The 19,296-nt window shown below is 34.9% G+C and overlaps 1 protein-coding gene across 2 annotated transcripts in view; it reads left to right on the top strand.

The window, feature by feature from the left end:
• The window catches only part of LOC124354387 (casein kinase I-like), a 79,793-nt gene that overhangs the window by 34,525 nt on the left and 25,972 nt on the right, over positions 1–19,296 (top strand). For both annotated transcript variants that reach the window (XM_046804798.1, XM_046804797.1), the window contains 4 exons: positions 1,879–2,027; positions 2,702–2,930; positions 4,843–5,013; positions 14,514–14,662. In XM_046804798.1, coding sequence (XP_046660754.1) covers positions 1,879–2,027; positions 2,702–2,930; positions 4,843–5,013; positions 14,514–14,662 — 698 coding nt within the window. The remainder of the gene's footprint in view (positions 1–1,878; positions 2,028–2,701; positions 2,931–4,842; positions 5,014–14,513; positions 14,663–19,296) is intronic.

Genomic DNA, 19,296 nt, shown 5'->3' with positions numbered 1-19,296 from the left:
ACAACTCCCACTCCTTCAACATCTGGGACTTTTCGCTTTGCCACAGCACCAGTGTTAGCGATAACAGACGGTGATTCTGACTGAAAAGTACAGTACTGTGATTTTGTTTATGAAATGTCGTATAATTATCTAATTGAAGTGAAAACTTCTTTAGGCGCGTTGAGCGTTTTGGTAGAGGGTAAAATCCTCGGTTCGCGTCACCGACATGCTAAAGTGGTTTCCATGGAAACGTTAATAATCTTTGGAAAATTTGTTTATTCTATTTTAGTCACTTTGTGCTATTTATTATATATTAAATGCCTAATACTAAATCTACGCAATGTAATATGCTAATGATAATAGTATATCTATAGCTATGGAGAGCCAAACTAGCACACGCGCAGTAGCCTGTGTACACGTATACACTAATACATCAACTATTTCTGACTGTATTATGTGCGCGTTGGACGCTTTTTGGATAAGTATAATTTTGTGAGTCACGTCAACAATACGTTATAGTAGCAGTACATCTGTAATTGTAAATGTGACGCGTTGTACATTAAGTATTAGAGTGTAGAATACATAAGTAAAGTTAAATTGACCACGTGGAAAGTTCAACTTGTGTGTACTGGATTTTGTTTATTTAAGTGAATTTTTAATTTGACTATTATTGTAATTATTTAATTGAAGGATTACTGTTTATTTATTGAATTTAAATTCATTGACTTCAGTATAAAAGTGAGTATGAAACATATTAATATTTTTATACAGATAAATGAATAATGAAAACAACGAATATATTTTTAAACATTGATATTAAGCGGAGACTTTAATATTAACTTCGCAGATGACAAAAATTTATCATTAATTGAATTTTTGAATAAAACATTAGGTTTGACTATGTCTAATGATCGAAAAGTCAGTACAACAAAGTATAAAACGACTATCGATGCTGTTTTTATACGATATTTAGATAAATTTCAATCAAACATTTTTATTTCTTATTTCAGTTACCATAAACCTATTGTATCTTTTTTAGAATACAATGAAATGATTGAACGAACAGATAATCTAAGTATTGTCGAAATTAATGATGACAATGATGTAAATAATGAAAATAATGTTCAAACTTGAATTCATTGAAATTCGTGTAAATATAAATACTATGTATAATTAAGATAATTGTATATTAATTATTTTTTCAACCACTTTGTATTTATATTTTGTTCATGATTTGTTTAACCCATCATATGTAACTAATAAATAAAACATAAAAAATTTCATATAATTTTTGCATATAGTTTTAATTACTCTTAACTTAATAGTTCCGTTTTCACTTCTATCGGCAGTCCCACGACTGCTATTTTTTTTTTGTTTTCTAATGTTTATGTAGTGCTTACAGAGTTCTTAAACTAATAAACACCCAATAATAGATCATGTTCTAATGCGTATATACTTATGTATTTTATTTTCCTTGTTTAAACTATATTTTAAAGCAAGACCTTGATAATTTGGCAGATTTGATAATCCAGCATTGCCATATCCCCAGCTTGCCGAATTATCAAGGGATTACTGTATAAACCTGCTCCTAATGGAGATGGAGATGAAAGTATGTTCTAGTTTACTTAATGTAAATTTTAAGGTACGCAAGGTGGTTTTAGACTTTGTCTGGATTTTAGATGATCAATGCTGTCTATCTTGTATTGTATTAACTATGATGTCCCTTATTCTGTTGGATAAAATTTTACTTGGGCCTGTGGTCCAGTAGAATGATACAACAGGTGCTTGGCTTTCCATACCGATCGTGCCAAACTAAACACAGTGATCTAAGTTGGTTTAGCTTTACCCATAATTAGATTTGACGCACTGTAGATTATACAACAATCTCTTTTGTTCTAGTGGGTATTCCTACCATCAAGTGGTGTGGCTCGGAAGGTGACTATAATGTTCTAGTCATGGAGCTGCTGGGTCCATCGCTGGAAGACCTCTTCAACTTCTGCTCTCGCCGGTTCTCCCTCAAGACTGTCCTTCTCTTGGCTGATCAATTGGTGAGAAATAATCTGTAGGATTATAAATAAGTAGCTAGATATATATAGTGAGGCAGGCTATTCGTCCGTGATGTATAGTGGCTGAACCCAAAGAAACTTACTTTTTTCCGTTTCAACAAAAACCCTCATATTTCGATCCCAAACAATTCGGGAAAATAATTTTTAACACCCAAAAGTACTCTAAATTAGCATATTTGGTGGAGTAGTAGAGGTCATCTTGTCATGATTTTAAAATTCATTGATCATTTTGTAAAAAAGTTACTTAAAAAAAAGAGTACTAAAAAGTACTTACTAAAAAGTACTTATTTTTCTTTCTTGTATACATAATAATCACTTTGGAAGGATATATTTTTATTAATAATATGAAATTTGGACAGGTTTGTTATCACCTGTGTTATACCTTGGTAAAGTTTTGGTCATTAATTACAGGACAAACACTGTATATAATTTCATTGATTCATGAAAAGTAATTGTTCCACTGGGACTCAATCCCGGATCTCTCACTTTTTAGGTGAGTGCGCTACCTTTACGATATATATAGCTATATCTTATGAGACCGGTACTGTACATTTTGAAAAATTTATTAGATATGATCAGTTATTTTAATTGTGCTTCATATGGTGTACCACAAGGTTCAACTTTGGTATCATTGTCATTTTCATGTTGTGTTTTAGATAAGCCGTATTGACTATATCCATAGCCGGAATTTCATCCATCGGGATATAAAACCTGACAACTTCCTGATGGGCCTGGGTAAGAAGGGCAACCTTGTGTATATAATTGACTTTGGGCTGGCTAAGAAGTACCGAGATGGGCGGACCCACCAGCACATACCTTATCGAGAGAACAAGAATCTGACTGGTACGGCACGGTACGCTAGTATCAACACACATCTGGGCATTGGTAAGTTTCATTTATTAAAAAGCTGTTCTAGATTTACGATTAGCAAAGTTAACATCAAAGAGGAATAACTAATGTATTTTTGGAATTTCAAATTTGCAAGCTAATTGTCAAGAGAAATTTTTATTGCACTAAAACTGTAAATATTCTGATACATTGAGCATTTAAATAAGTAGGTTAAAGTTTGTTTTGTCACCTTTATGTCAACAAACTGTATAATTTTGCATTGTATTAACAGATTGAAACTACTGTTTTCCATTATATATTTAACCCTTTCGGAACTCTTTAAAAAGTGCTAATTTCTCTTTCTGGTTGCATTTAAATGTTCATTTAAAGTAAATTTTTGTATTTTTTTTATTTCGTCTGGAAAGGGTTAAGGCATTAAAACAATGTTTACAATAACACCTGGCTGTTGGCAATTGTTACACTTTTCATTTTGAAAAAAAGGGTAATACATGGGGTTTTTATGATTAGGCTTTAAATGCAGAGTATAATAATATATAAAACAACAGTTTTTATACCATTATATTTTTACTTTACAATTTACTTAATACTTAAAACAAATATTTTGTTCTTGTGTTTAAACCAAAATCCCAAGTTTAATGTATATTTTAAAGCTGTTGGTGCATAAAATCATATTCGTTTGAATAAATACGTGTATCTAAACTTATTTCTTTTGTTTTGTAATATTATTTCTACTTCAATAAACTGTAAAAAATATAACATTTATACAAATTGCTACTGTTAGGGATATCTAGGTCTAGATCATTTTCATCACTGGATGTTAAATCGTCATCTAGTATATCACTCATTTCATTGTACTTGTAAATTAGTAAATTAGTCCACTTGTACTTAGTAAATAGTACTATGAATACTATTTATATACTAATTTTTATGAATACTATTTATATACTAATAATACTATGAGTACTATAAATGAATAATATTCATCCAATCTTTCAACACTATAACCTAGCAACTCAACCCAAAGTAATCAAAGTTACATATTTTCACATGAAAATGAGACCTAAAACTGATTACATTATTTAATTGCACTTTACCCTCATATTTACAAAAGATTAACAACTAAAACAAACTTGTGTTACGATGAAAACAACAATAAAAGTATAAAGAACCCGATTCACAGTGACTCAACTAGTTTTTTTTTACATCGGCAGACAATTCACTCAGCTGGAACTTTTGTTGCTCATCAACAAACCAGTTAATTAACTGTGAAGAAAAGGCTGCAATATTGTTTAAAATAGTTCAAACTATTTCCGATAGGCAGCAGCACAACACAGAGCCAGTATAACCCATCGAACTAATCTCATATGTCAATGAAATGAGACGTAGTACACCAAGCGTGCAGTGCCTGTGATTTGTCCACTAGCGGAAGTACAGTACACCGGGTAGCACTTGTATTTCGTCCGGAAAGGGTTAAGGCATTAAAACAATGTTTACGACATGGCTATTGGCAATTGTTACACATGGCTTTGCAAATGATGTTAGTAAGCCGATGTCTTTATGTTAGTTGCATTCATTTGTAGTTTTGTTGAATGAGTTAAGTTTTTAATTGCAATGTTTCATTAATATTATCAACGCATCATCGTGAAATTCCTGCCTCTATCATGTGTTGGAACTGTTCCGTAATGATTTTCACCATTTGTAATAAATGTCTATGTAGTTGACAAATATCCCAATAGTATGTGTGGGCATTCACTTAGCTCTGGTTTCCTAAACTTTGACCCAACATCAGTCAAAGGTTTAAAGTGTTTAACAGATCTATATCAATTATGTTTTACATCACTTATTTTGTACTAAATGTGCATAGTTGTTTTAAAACAGTGTTTTGTTTCATTAAAAGATAATGATTCGTTTTGTCACTATTATGTCTTAACATGTGAACTATTTGTAGAGCAAAGTAGAAGAGATGACCTGGAGTCACTAGGCTATGTGCTGATGTACTTCAACCGTGGGTCCCTGCCATGGCAAGGTCTAAAGGCAGCGACTAAACGACAGAAATATGAACGGATTTCAGAGAAGAAAATGTCCACGCCCATAGAGGAGTTGTGCAAAGGCTATCCAAGTATGTCTTTTACTACTAAATAAGTAGACTTTTTAAGTTATCTGTAGAGGAGTGGTATAATGAATGATTTTGATTTAGTACTGAATGAATTCAAGAATCATAGTTTGTAACAATATTTACTTTATTTCTATTGACTCCAGTACCACCATGTGTGACTTACCCACTTATTTGTTGGCCGTTTATTTCATTGAGTAAGTTGTCCAGTTCTCTTATTACATTTATTTTGATATATTAAAAAAAAATTCTGTTTGGAAATATTATAGATACAAGAAGAATTATTAACTTTGTTGAAAAGGCAGATAGGTCTGAAGTTATGTGTTTTATGTATTTATCTCAATGGTCAACTAGCATTTTTATACCAGTTGTTAAGAGCACTTTGTGCTGGTGTTTGAGTTTGTTCTTCTTAAATGATTTATAATTATTTTTTATCCTTCAGCCAGTGGAAATTAGATGGTGCAAAATAAGGATGTGGCAATAGCTCCCAGCTCATTTTTTCATTAGTCAAGCAGTACGTGAGGGGAGGGAGTATGAGGGCGTGCATTTTCATAGTAAAGACCTGTATTGTGATATCCACAACATTTTTCTCATATTGCTGGCTTTACCGAGTTCATAAGAATGTGTGAATTGGATTGGCTGTTTACTGTATGTACAAATAATGTTATTAATTCGAGTTTAAAGTTGAAAGAACTGGCTGTACAGAATGATATTAATCAATCACTTAAGTCGCCATGTTTGGACTGCTCTAGCCACTCATATAAGTTACTGTAGTTAACCCATAAATATTGGCTTGGTTATTTTTACATCATTATTGGCATGGGGTCTGCCAGATTCCCATTTTAGTTCATTTTTAATAAATATACCAAAATACTCTGTTTATATGTGATATAATAATAATGTAGGTTGTATTTAATTATTGCATCTGATTCAGCTACAGGTGTCAAGCACTCTTCTAAAGCGGTTTTAATGTGCTTTATCCATATTGCATTAATACATTTGCACAGGAAGCACTTGTTTTATGCCCCTGCTCCTTGGGCACACTAAGCATTGAACTTCTCTTTCCCTTTCATTTCTTCTTATTACTGTTTCTTTCCTCCAATGGAACTTGTGCAATCTCCTTTGCAGACTGCCTGATATAGCCGACGTGAAACTGGCCATAGATTCCATCCATAAAAAGAACGAGTACCGGGAACTAGTTCCTACATGAATCCTAACCTAGTTCATCAACTCAAACCATACAAAATATATATTTAATTAATAACGTGAAGATAAATACTACAAATAAAGATTTTAAATGAACAAACAGTACTTTTATGATAATAATGCCCTTTTATAGCAGCAATTTTCAAGACTATACTCAATTAAAAGGCAAGTTTTGAGAAACCCTATAAGAGGGCCCATACCTTAAAAACGTACAAACCAATTTTGATAAAACTTTCTATACACATTCACTACATGGTCTACTATACTAAAATACAAGCCTCATTCTTAGGCCGCGCCTATTTCCGTAGCCACATCAACTTTACAGGCCAAGTGCTGACAAAAACCAATCTATGGATAGCCATATCTCAAAAACGTACAAGCCAATTTTGATAAAACTTTCTATACACATTCACTACATGGTCTACTATACTAAAATACAAGCCTCATTCGTAGGCCGCGCCTATTTCCGGAGCCACATCAACTTTACAGGCCAAGTGCTGACAAAAACCAATCTATGGATAGCCATATCTCAAAAACGTACAAGCAAATTTTGATAAAACTTTCTATACACATTCACTACATGGTCTACTATACTAAAATACAAGCCTCATTCTTAGACCGTGCCTATTTCCGGAGCCACATCAACTTTACAGGCCAAGTGCTGACAAAAACCAATCTATGGATAGCCATATCTCAAAAACGTACGAGCCAATTTTGATAAAACTTTCTATACACATTCACTACATGGTCTACTATACTAAAATACAAGCCTCATTCTTAGGCCGCGCCTATTTCCGGAGCCACATCAACTTTATGTGGCTCTATCAAGTTATCTATGCTGGTTTCTGACTCGGAGGTAACTCTAGTAGGAAAATTTACTTTATAAACTAAGTTATAAGAATTTAAAATACTAACAAAATTCCTCTATGTTCTGTCTTTGTTCAAAACATTGATGTTAAAATCTCCTGCTATGATAATATTCTTGAATTTATCATTTAATGTATTACATAACAAATCAAGTTACTCGGCGATACTGAATACAAACACTGGATACTTGAAACCAGCATTATTTCCTTACTATTCACGTTTTAAATACTAGAACTCTAAATCAGTATTTCATATTTGTAACGTTTTAAATACTAGAAGACTTTAAATCAGTATTTTTAATGCTTAAAATACTGAGTATATTTCCTAATAAACACTGTTTATTTATTAAACACAGTTTATGAGTACTTCAGGACTAGTAAAGTAATCTGTACGAGAAAATATTTGTACCTTGTAACAGAGTACTAGATACAAAGTACCTGTTATCTGTATTTTTAGTTTTCAGTAACCGTTACAGATACTGTAGAAAAGTAACCGTTACAAAGTACTGATTACTGAAATACCGTCTCACCGCTAGTGGTTCGGCAGCTCCGGCATTTATCAGTGAACCGTCCCTGGCGTAGGTTAAATTCTATTTATTCAGCACGTTCAATATATTATAATGAAAACTGGCACCATATGGAATAGTTGTTATTAGTTGTTTAGTGTAGTGTTTAAAAAGCGTAAAAGTAGTGTGTTAAAGTAAAAGTAAAAGTTAGTGTGTTAAAGTAGTGTTAAAAAGTGTTTACCTACAAGTAAGTTTATCTTACAGTTACTTCAAATGAATGTAAGTATACTTAATAGCAATCTATTTCGGTTCAAAAAGGTTATTATTAAATTAAATGTACCACAAAGGTCAGGCATCAAACATCACAATGAGACATATTTTCATGTGACATTGGGTGACACGTTTTATCTCTTAAACGTATTACTATTTCTGTTTGTTTTATCTTGAGGTAAGTGTTAACTCTGACCATTTCATAATGTAGGATATTAGTAACATATATATAAACGGTAGGAAAGCCTAAGTTACAACAGAAACACTGCAAGTAGATGAGAATGAAGTTTGGGTTTGGTTGGGAAATAGTGTAAAGTGAACAAATTTTTTACTTCTTTATTCTTTTTATTTATACGACTTTTTTTCTTTCTTTCTTTAGTTATACTTGTTATTTGTTGTTTAATCCATTAAATGGCCATCCATAGATTGGTTTTTGTCAGCACATAGACTGTAAAATAGGTGTGTCTCCGAAAATAGGTGCGGCCTAAGAATGAGGCTTGTATTTTATTATAGTAGACCATGTAGTGAATGTGTATAGAAAGTTTTATCAAAATTGGCTTGTACGTTTTTGAGATATGGCTATCCATAGATTGGGTTTTGTCAGCACTTGGCCTGTAAAATCGATGTGGCTCTGAAAATAGGCGCGGCCTAAGCATGAGGCTTGTATTTTAGTATAGTAGACCATGTAGTGAATGTGTATAGAAAGTTTTATCAAAATTGGCTTGTACGTTTTTGAGATATGGCTATCCATAGATTGGTTTTTGTCAGCACTTGGCCTGTACAGTTGATGTGGCTCCGGAAATAGGCGCGGCCTAAGAATGAGGCTTGTATTTTAGTATAGTAGACCATGTAGTGAATGTGTACAGAAAGCTTTATCAAAATTGGCTCGTACGTTTTTGAGATATAGCTATCCATAGATTGGTTTTAGTCAGCACTAGGCCTGTAAAATCGATGTGGCTCCGGAAATAGGCGCGGCCTAAGAATGAGGCTTGTATTTTAGTATAGTACACCATGTAGTGAATGTGTACAGAAAGCTTTATCAAAATTGGCTTGTACGTTTTTGAGATATAGCTATCCATAGATTGGTTTTAGTCAGCACTAGGCCTGTAAAATCGATGTACCTCCGGAAATAGGCGCGGCCTAAGAATGAGGCTTGTATTTTAGTATAGTAGACCATGTAGTGAATGTGTACAGAAAGTTTTATCAAAATTGGCTCGTACGTTTTTGAAATATAGCTATCCATAGATTGGTTTTAGTCAGCACTTGGCCTGTAAAATCGATGTGGCTCCGGAAATAGGCGCGGCCTAAGAATGAGGCTTGTATTTTAGTATAGTACACCATGTAGTGAATGTGTACAGAAAGCTTTATCAAAATTGGCTTGTACGTTTTTGAGATATAGCTATCCATAGATTGGTTTTAGTCAGCACTAGGCCTGTAAAATCGTTGTACCTCCGGAAATAGGCGCGGCCTAAGAATGAGGCTTGTATTTTAGTATAGTAGACCATGTAGTGAATGTGTACAGAAAGTTTTATCAAAATTGGCTCGTACGTTTTTGAAATATAGCTATCCATAGATTGGTTTTTGTCAGCACTTGGCCTGTACAGTTGATGTGGCTCCGGAAATAGGCGCGGCCTAAGAATGAGGCTTGTATTTTAGTATAGTAGACCATGTAGTGAATGTGTACAGAAAGCTTTATCAAAATTGGCTCGTACGTTTTTGAGATATGGCTATCCATAGATTGGTTTTTTCAGCACTTGGCCTGTAAAGTTAATGTGGCTCCGGAAATAGGCGCGGCCCATGAATGAGGCTTGTATAGTAGACCATGTAGTGAATGTGTATAGAAAGTTTATCAATATTGGCTCGTACGTTTTTGAGATATGGCTATCCATAGATTGGTTTTTGTCAGCACTTGGCCTGAAAAGTTGATGTGGCTCCGGAAATAGGCGCGGCCTAAGAATGAGGCTTGTATTTTAGTATAGTAGACCATGTAGTGAATGTGTACAGAAAGTTTTGCAGTAGATGAGAATGAAGTTTGGGTTTGGTTGGGAAATAGTGTAAAGTGAACAAATTTTTTACTTCTTTATTCTTTTTATTTATACAACTTTTTTTTTCTTTCTTTCTTTAGTTATACTTGTTATTTGTTGTTTAATCCATTAAATGGCCATCCATAGATTGGTTTTTGTCAGCACTTGGCCTGTAAAATCGATGTGGCTCTGAAAATAGGCGCGGCCTAAGAATGAGGCTTGTATTTTAGTATAGTAGACCATGTAGTGAATGTGTATAGAAAGTTTTATCAAAATTGGCTTGTACGTTTTTGAGATATGGCTATCCATAGATTGGTTTTTGTCAGCACTTGGCCTGTACAGTTGATGTGGCTCCGGAAATAGGCGCGGCCTAAGAATGAGGCTTGTATTTTAGTATAGTAGACCATGTAGTGAATGTGTATAGAAAGTTTATCAAAATTGGCTTGTACGTTTTTGAGATATGGCTATCCATAGATTGGTTTTTTCAGCACTTGGCCTGTAAAGTTAATGTGGCTCCGGAAATAGGCGCGGCCCATGAATGAGGCTTGTATAGTAGACCATGTAGTGAATGTGTACAGAAAGTTTTATCAAAATTAGCTTGTACGTTTTTAAGATATGGCTATCCATAGATTGGTTTTTGTCAGCACTTGGCCTGTAAAGTTGATGTGGCTCCGGAAATAGGCGAGGCCTAAGAATGAGGCTTGTATTTTAGTATTGTAGACCATGTAGTGAATGTGTACAGAAAGTTTTATCAGAATTGGCTCGTACGTTTTTGAGATATAGCTATCCATAGATTGGTTTTTGTCAGCTCACTTGGCCTGTAAAGTTGATGTGGCCCTGGAAATAGGCGCGGTCTAAGAATGAGGCTTGTATTTTAGTATTTTATGTAGACCATGTAGTGAATGTGTACAGAAAGTTTTATCAGAATTGGCTCGTACGTTTTTTAGATATAGCTATCCAAAGATTGGTTTAAGTCAGCACTAGGCCAGTAAAATCGATGTGGTTCCGGAAATAGTCGCGGCCTAAGAATGAGGCTTGTATTTTAGTATAGTAGACCATGTAGTGAATGTGTACAGAAAGTTTTATCAAAATTGGCTCGTACGTTTTTGAGGTATGGCCATCCATAGATTGCTTTTTGACAGCACATAGACTGTAAAATAGGTGTGTCTCTGAAAATAGGCGCGGCCTAAGAATGAGGCTTGTATTTTAGTATAGTAGACCATGTATTGAATGTGTATAGAAAGTTTTATCAAAATTGGCTCGTACGTTTTTGAGGTATGGCCATCCATAGATTGCTTTTTGACAGCACATAGACTGTAAAATAGGTGTGTCTCTGAAAATAGGCGCGGCCTAAGAATGAGGCTTGTATTTTAGTATAGTAGACCATGTATTGAATGTGTATAGAAAGTTTTATCAAAATTGGCTTGTACGTTTTTGAGATATGGCCATCTATAGATTGGTATTTGTCCAAAAATAGGAGAGGTCTAAAATGAGGGTAGTAATATAATACAGTAGACCATGTATTCAAAGTAATGTATTAAGTATAATCTATAGATATTTTTGTATTTGTCCTTTTTGTTTTTAAATTATAAAATTTAATTTTATTAATATAATTTAATCCTGAACTGATTGAACTGGTTCAGGAACTAGGTTAGTTGTAGTTCAGGAACTAGGTCAGGAGTAGTTCATGAACCAGGTTAGGATTCAAGTCAGCGGATTAGTTCTTTTTATGGATGGAATCTATGGCCAGTTTCACACTGCTCCTGATATATTTTGAAATACAAGCAATAGGTAGGTTGTCTTGCAGCTTATGGTTTTACTATTGCAAATCCAATTTCCTTCCTCATTGCCAATTGGTGTTGTGGTTGAATTACTGATATGGTCCTCTTCATAATGGTTCATTTTGGCTCAATAAGAAAGTTATCAATTTCAATCCATATCTTCAGAGATATTGCCTAATTCTAGCTTAACTCCTTCTCTTCTCAACCAACTATCAAAACTGGAAACTTTAAAGAAAATAGCAAATAAAACATGAAACCTCTTTACAAAGATACATGGAGAATTTCTAACAGCAATAAAACACATATACTGTTACGGGGATCAAACAACACACCAGAGCATTTCGAATCTCTTTTCACTGCAGCAAAGTGGCTTGAACTGAAACCACTTAAACAGATCACACATGAGTTAATGTGGATACTGAGAAGCACAACATTGAAGGTAACCCCTTCTGGTGGTTGTCCTTAGATTTAACAAGGTAATACTTAAGATTTCATTCAACTTTTTCCATACACATTCTCAAGTAGATATTTGATGGTTTTCCACCTACAGTATGTAAAAACCAAATCACGTAACTTCATTCAATCAGCGTGATAGATTTTTTAATCAATTTTCCTTCGATAAAACTTACCCTTACAACTCATATTTCATGTCATTTGATAATGCAAAAATGTTTGGCCAAGTTTATGTATAGATGGCTTGCTGGAAAAATGTCCATCAGGCGTGGAAATAATAGTTCTCAAATATCAGGTTTTTAAAACTGAGTGTGGATCCCGCAGTTTTATGGAATTTAAGCATATTACTAAACTCATGTCGTAATCGTGTATTACTTAATTTGATGACTATTGTATTGTTAGTAATACAGTCCTCCACTAGAATGCATGTGCAGTATTACATAACTTGTTTATAAAGCAACAGCTGCTCACTTACATTGTGTTTACTTTTGTTCGTCAAGATGCCTGAACTTTCATAAAAATATATATACATAAAGTTTGAGTCACACAAACTATATATTTCTGAAAATAGCATAACATTAGGGGTCAGTTGTGTATTGTGAATTTTTTTTTATATACTCCAAAAGTTAGGTACAAAACATGAACATGAATGCCAAAGATGAACACCTACATCTTTGGCATTGCCTGTCTGAAAACCAGGATCAACCCTAAAACGTAGGAATATCTCCATTTGTTTTCTAGAAGGAAGTTCACTCCCTTGATTATCACTTGCATTTAAAATTCCCTGGCTAAAAAATCAACACTTTCCATCTCAAATCTTAACAGTTTTTTACACTTGATTATTTCTCTACGAGCACTATGCTGTTTTGGTTGCTGCACATGAATGAACTCCGTCATATCTGAGGTAAAACTATCCATTAACCAAAAACTAGCTTACCCTGAGTGTGACAACAAAATCCTAGCAATTGCTAGCTCTTAGACATAGAAATTTTTCTTTATTCACGTGGATTCGAAAGCAAGTGCTAGGTTTCCACAAAGTTCCTAGCAGTTGCTAGCCCTAAGCAAGTGTAAGCTTTTTATTCACTTCAAACCAAGCAGTTGCTTGAAATTTCTTAGACCTGCTAGGTATTATTCACTTCTCCCAATGTAATAAAAAACTGTTCCTGTATAAATGTATATTTTTTACAATTTGCATTTACATTATAAACATTGTTATTATTAGTTACATTGAATAATTTAGTTTTTTTAATTAGTTTCAAATAATTCTAATTGCTCTGAGAATCCTGTAATTGTGATGATTATCTCATTGTACATAGAACATTAAAAACTTTGGTTTGAATTAATAGTGCTGAAAGCCAGGGATTGTTACTTGTTGATCTGCATTGGAAAATCAGCAGACTTGCCTTGTAAACTAGGGTCCACTTATTGAGAGAATACATGATATTACACATATTTTACACACAATAAGAAATTTTCTATTACATTGCAATCTTTCTCAACCAGTAGAGAATATTCTAATTGTCTGTTCACTTCAGGTTGCAGAGTCAATTTGGGAAGCAGTGTTGCCAACTCGCTTTTTTAGACACTTACCACTTTATAACTGTTGAAAATGTATTGAGTACTGCATTAAATATCTATGAAAAATGTGTAGTCTGCTGAATGGAGTGGAGGGAAGAACTTTTCTCAGGTTTAGTTTTGGAGAATTTATTATTTGTTGGTACCGATTGGTGTGCTAGTTGCCATCTTCTTAACTGTGAGGGATTACAGTCTTTTGTTAATAAATTTACTGTTGTGGATTTAAAATAAATGTACTTCATTAACTGTTTTAACATAAGTAAGTCTGCTAATTTTCCTATCAACTAGTAACAGAACATTAAAATGTGTTGTCAATAACAATCTTGTTTGGGAAACTTGCACATTGTCTCCTAATTCGCCACTACTGTTCCCAAAATCAATTATTTAATAACAGTACTGATTTTGGAGTGCATATTTGCTGTTATTACATTTTACATGTGTATATACTTAAAATGAAGTACAAAATCCTGGCCACAATAGAAATTTCAGGAATTCTTTTCACTTTCCTTATTTAGGTTATTAATAGATTAATGTGTTTATTGGACGATAACCCTAAGTAAAATTGAGTTTAATAAAGATATTAACAGTATTGCTATAGCGAAGAACTACATGTGAATTTATAATCAGAATTGTAAATATTTAAAAAGGTTACTAATTTTATAGTAGATGTATCGCTTGTAAAGGAGAGTTGCAATTAAATTGAATATCAAGACAACAATTTTCTAATAAAAATAACACATTTTTGAACCATTTCATACTTTTTTTAATCTAATCTAAATATTTTACTATTCTAAGTATTGCTATTCTATATTAAATTTGTTGTAGCTGAGTTCCCCACGTATCTAAACTACTGCCGAGCCTTGCGTTTCGAGGAGCGGCCTGATTACTCGTATCTACGCCAGCTGTTCAGAACTTTGTTTCATCGGCAGGGCTTCACCTACGATTATGTCTTCGACTGGAACATGCTGAAGTTTGTGAGTAGCTTTTGCCTTAGTATCATTGTTATCCTATATTGTAGTATACACTGGTAACAGGATTTCGGACATTTGCCATCGTTATAGGTTACAAAAGATATAACACTATGTTTCAAGGATTGGAATCTATCCTCTTTGTCAGGTGGGGGTAGTATTAAGGGGGTGTAATCTATAACTCCTACTTGATGAAGAGGATAGATTCCAATCCACCTCTTTGTTAGGCAGGGGTAGTATTAAGGGGGTGTAATACAGGGTGTATCAAAAAGAATCATCCGATTTAATAAAATCATAACTATTCTGTTAGTTGAGCTAAATGCGCCAACAACGTACTGTTGAAAAGAGTATCTTTTAAAGTTTTACATGGTTCCCGCTAGGTAGCAGCAGCGCGCTTCAGTGAATGCCTACTTCATTTCTAGTGAAAATGGCGTCTGCACCACAAAAAGCGTTTTGTGTTGTACTTTTTCGCAGTGTGTAATAACTGTTCAGCGTGACTTTCTTAATAAGTATGGTGTTGATCCTCCTACATCACAGAGCATTAGACGATGGTATGCACAATTTCAAGAAACAGGTTGTCTGTGTAAAGGCAAGTCACTGGGCCGTCCCAGAGTGTCCAATGAAGACGTGGAGCGCGTTCGCCATTGTTTCACATGCAGCCCTCAGAAATCTGTTCGCCACGCTGCTCGACAGCTCAACATGCCTCCTATGTCCATCTGGCGTGTGTTGCGTTGACGATTACGCATGAAAGGATACAGACTTCAGATACTGCAAGCTCTTCGTGAGGGTGATAAAGAACGACACGTGGAGATTTGTAACTTCATTCTTGATAAGATGATGGACGATGTATCGCGCATAGTGTTTAGCAACGAGGCAACATTTCATTTAAATGGAAAGGTAAACAGCCATAACGTTAAAATATGGAGCACAGAAAAACCACTTGAAATTGTGCAACATGAGAGAGACTCTCCAAAATTTAATGTGTTTCGCACGGTTTCACGGGAAAAGGTGTACGGTCCATTTTTCTTTGCTGAGAACACTGTTACAGGAATAACATATCTCGATATGCTTTAGAATTATCTTTTCCCCCAATTGGAGACTGATTCGAACGACTTCATTTACCAACAGGACGGGGCACCGCCACATTAGCATCTGGCAGTCCGGCAATTTTTAAATCAAGGAATTCGTGACCGGTGGATCGGCCGCACTGGACAAAATGACGCATCCTTACACATCTGGCTTCCAAGGTCACCGGACCTTACTGTATTTGATTTTTTCTTGTGGGGTTTCATCAAAGACTCTGTATATGTGCCTCCGCTACCAACAACAATGGATGAGCTAAGGAATCAGTAACTCAGGACATGCTCGCTGCAGTGTGGGATGAATTTGAATACCGCATAGACATATGCCGTGTATCTAAATGTGGACATATTGAACACATTTGAAAAGGTATGAAAAAAACTTTTCGAGTTTCCCTTTCAGCCAAAAAAATTAGTAATTGTATATGTTTACTACTGTTCGAAATATAGACATGCCAAATCGGATGATTCTTTTTGATACACCCTGTATATAACCCCTATGTGAAGAAGAGGATAGATTCCAATCCTCGAAACATAGTGTTATACCTTTTTGTAACATATAATGATGGCAAATGTCCAAAATCCTGTTATTCTTTCAAACCTTCCTTCATCAATAATAAACTTAGAAGGTATAGAAGACCAATCCACAAATCCTGATATAGCAGAAAAATCAACAAGTGCTATCTTGGATAATGTTGATAGTGTCCATGACACTTACAGTGTTCAAAGATGACAGTGACAGTGATGATCCTGATGGTGATATTTCTTCAAAAAGACAATAACGCGCCCTGGAGTTCAAATTATGTAAGTTTTCCTCAGACCCAACATATTATTCAGAACAATTTAGGATTTAGTCCTCCACCCAATTTTAACAGATTCTGAAATTGAGATTTTTCAATTATGTTTTACGGATCAGCTTATTAACCCCCTAAGGTTTTATTTTTGTACCTTAAACTAGGTACTTTAGCTGTTTTACAGACAGGTTTGTAGAGTTGTTATATATAATAATGTAAAATAAAAGTTATTTTAGTGTCTTTTCAAATACTTTTATATATCATCCACAAAATCATTTTTAGCACAATAAACACTGAAAATAAAACTATAAAATACTCCGGGATGGGTGACATGCAACAACGATACGTTAGCTGTCTGCACTGTGTGACTACAGCAAACTCATAAAAATGCTATCACTCATGACGAGGACCTAGGAAGTGCTGACATCAAAATCTCTTTTATTGCAGCGACAATATTTACGTTGTATGGCAAACGTCAATACGGGGTTTCTAAAATTCCAGGCATTCATACACATAATACACATTAATAAATACAATTTTACAATCACGCCTCTTTCATTCATCGCCAATGCAACCCACTTAGTACAGCAGAGTCAGTCATCTAATTGGGCGGTTTCCCAGTTGAATGCCAAAAACTCACCCGCATTATAGAATGCTTGAGACTTTAAGAAGCGTTTGAGGTGAGTCTTTAACGCCTTAGGCATTGGGGAAACTTTAATTGAATTGGGCAGTCTGTTGAGAAAATGCACACTGGCTTGCGAGGGTAGGCGTTCATAAACTACCGTTCTGTGCCTCCCAGTCCTTTAGTTTGCTCTGCCACATGTCTCATACATGTGTATGTCTTGGCCTCTGGTTAAGGCACATTTACTTATACAAAACAAAGTTGTTTCCAAAATATAGAGGCACGTCAGAGTCAACAGCTGCAATTTCTTGAAAGCTTCCCTGCACGACTCTAAATTTGATTTTGGCGATTACTCGAATTGCCTTTTTTTGGAATCTGAATGCTCTTTGAAACTGAGTGTTTGCACTAGCTCCCCATAGGACCACTCCGTAGGCCAGATGGGGGTAAATCAAGCCGTAATACGCCGTAATCAGTACTTGACTCGGACAGTATTTGGCTAAAGATCTCAAAACAAAAATGCCTGAGCAGAGTTTTGCGCAAACATGGTCAATGTGCTCATTCCAAGTCAGCCCTCGATCAAGGTGCATTCCTAGGAATTTTGAAGAGCTGACTTCTTCCAGTGTGGAGTCATCTATCAAAATGGCAGACCCCCACTGGTTGCCCGCAGTGCGTAAGGCAAAATTTAAAACGCTGTTTTTTTGAAGAGTTTGTTGTTAGATTGAGGCTGTGGAAGTATTGGACACAGTTGATGATGTCAACAAAAAGTCTGTTGTTCCAAAACTTCACTTGAAATTGCATTGAAAAAGAGAGTCGTATCATCGGCAAACTGCACTAATTTTCCATGCAGAACTGATGATTTTATATTGTTCACATAAAGCAGGAAAAGCACAGCACTGAGGATAGATCCTTGAGGGAGTTCATTTCTCAGGTCTATTGGTTTGGATGATTTAATTGATATTTGGACAACTTGGGATCTCTGACTTAGGAACGAGCTAAACCATTTAAGAGGTACGCCTCGAATGCCGTGGGACTCAAGTTTGTCGAGCAGTGTACCATAATCTACGCAGTCGAATGCTTTGGACAGGTCTAAGAACACTCTCATTGTGTGGTTTCGACATTCAATCCTCTCTACAATCATATCGACAAGACTCACAACTGCGTCTGTTGTCAATTTGCCCTTTCTGAAACCAAATTATTCACTTGAGAGGTGATTGTATTTGTACAAAAAGTGAAGCATTCTTATAAGAAAAAGCTTTTCAAAAATTTTGCTTAGCACTGGCAAAATTGAGACAAGCTGATAGTTAGTAATTGAAGCTGGGTCGTCTTTCTTAAAAATAGGAATAACTTTAGCAATTTTCAGGAGAGAGGGAAACACTCCTTTTTGGAATGAATAGTTTACTAATTGGATTAAGGGTCTCACTAAATGCTTGCAGCATTTTTTTATGAGTCATGGAGACATTATATTGAGATCGTTTGATTTTTTTTGGCTGGGAGCTGCTGAATAATTCGGTGAAGCTAATCCTCAATGACAGGCGCCAATACCATTGAAGATGTGGGGCTCTGTCTTCGCAAGGGGTGTACTTGAGGTTCAGATGGCCGAGGACCTTGCCCATCAGCAACGGATACAATAAAGTCATTAAACTGATCAGCAATCTCCGTTTCATCTTCCACAAGCCTAGACCCAATTTTAATTTTGACTGGTTTGTGAGTTTTCGTTTTATTATTAATGATGCTCCAAGTTGTTTTTTAAACGTTTTTGGAAGAGAGAATAGATTTTGAGACATCATATGCTTTTGCAGCTTGGATCAATTTCCTGTATGTTTTTTATAATTCTTGAAAAAAGTTTTAAATTGCTCATTTGAAGTGTTTTTGTACATTTTGGAGAAAAATTTTAGTTTTTCTCTAGAAACTAAAATACCCGCTGTGATTCAGTTGTTTTTGGAATTTTTCACAAACATTGATAATTTTTGTAGGGCAGCAAATGCTAATATGGTAATTTAGAGTGTCGCTAAACAATCTAAACTGCTGCCCTACAGGTTGAAATGAATTTAGAAAATCCCATCTTTCTTTAGAAAGAGAAGTGTTGAGGTGAGCGATGTTTTCTAGCCTTATGTCTCTTACTGTTTGCTTAATTTTGGGCTCCCT

Source organism: Homalodisca vitripennis, chromosome 2 (assembly GCF_021130785.1).
Source record: "Homalodisca vitripennis isolate AUS2020 chromosome 2, UT_GWSS_2.1, whole genome shotgun sequence".
Lineage (NCBI taxonomy): Eukaryota > Metazoa > Arthropoda > Insecta > Hemiptera > Cicadellidae > Homalodisca > Homalodisca vitripennis.
This window is presented reverse-complemented; position numbering and strand designations above follow the sequence as displayed.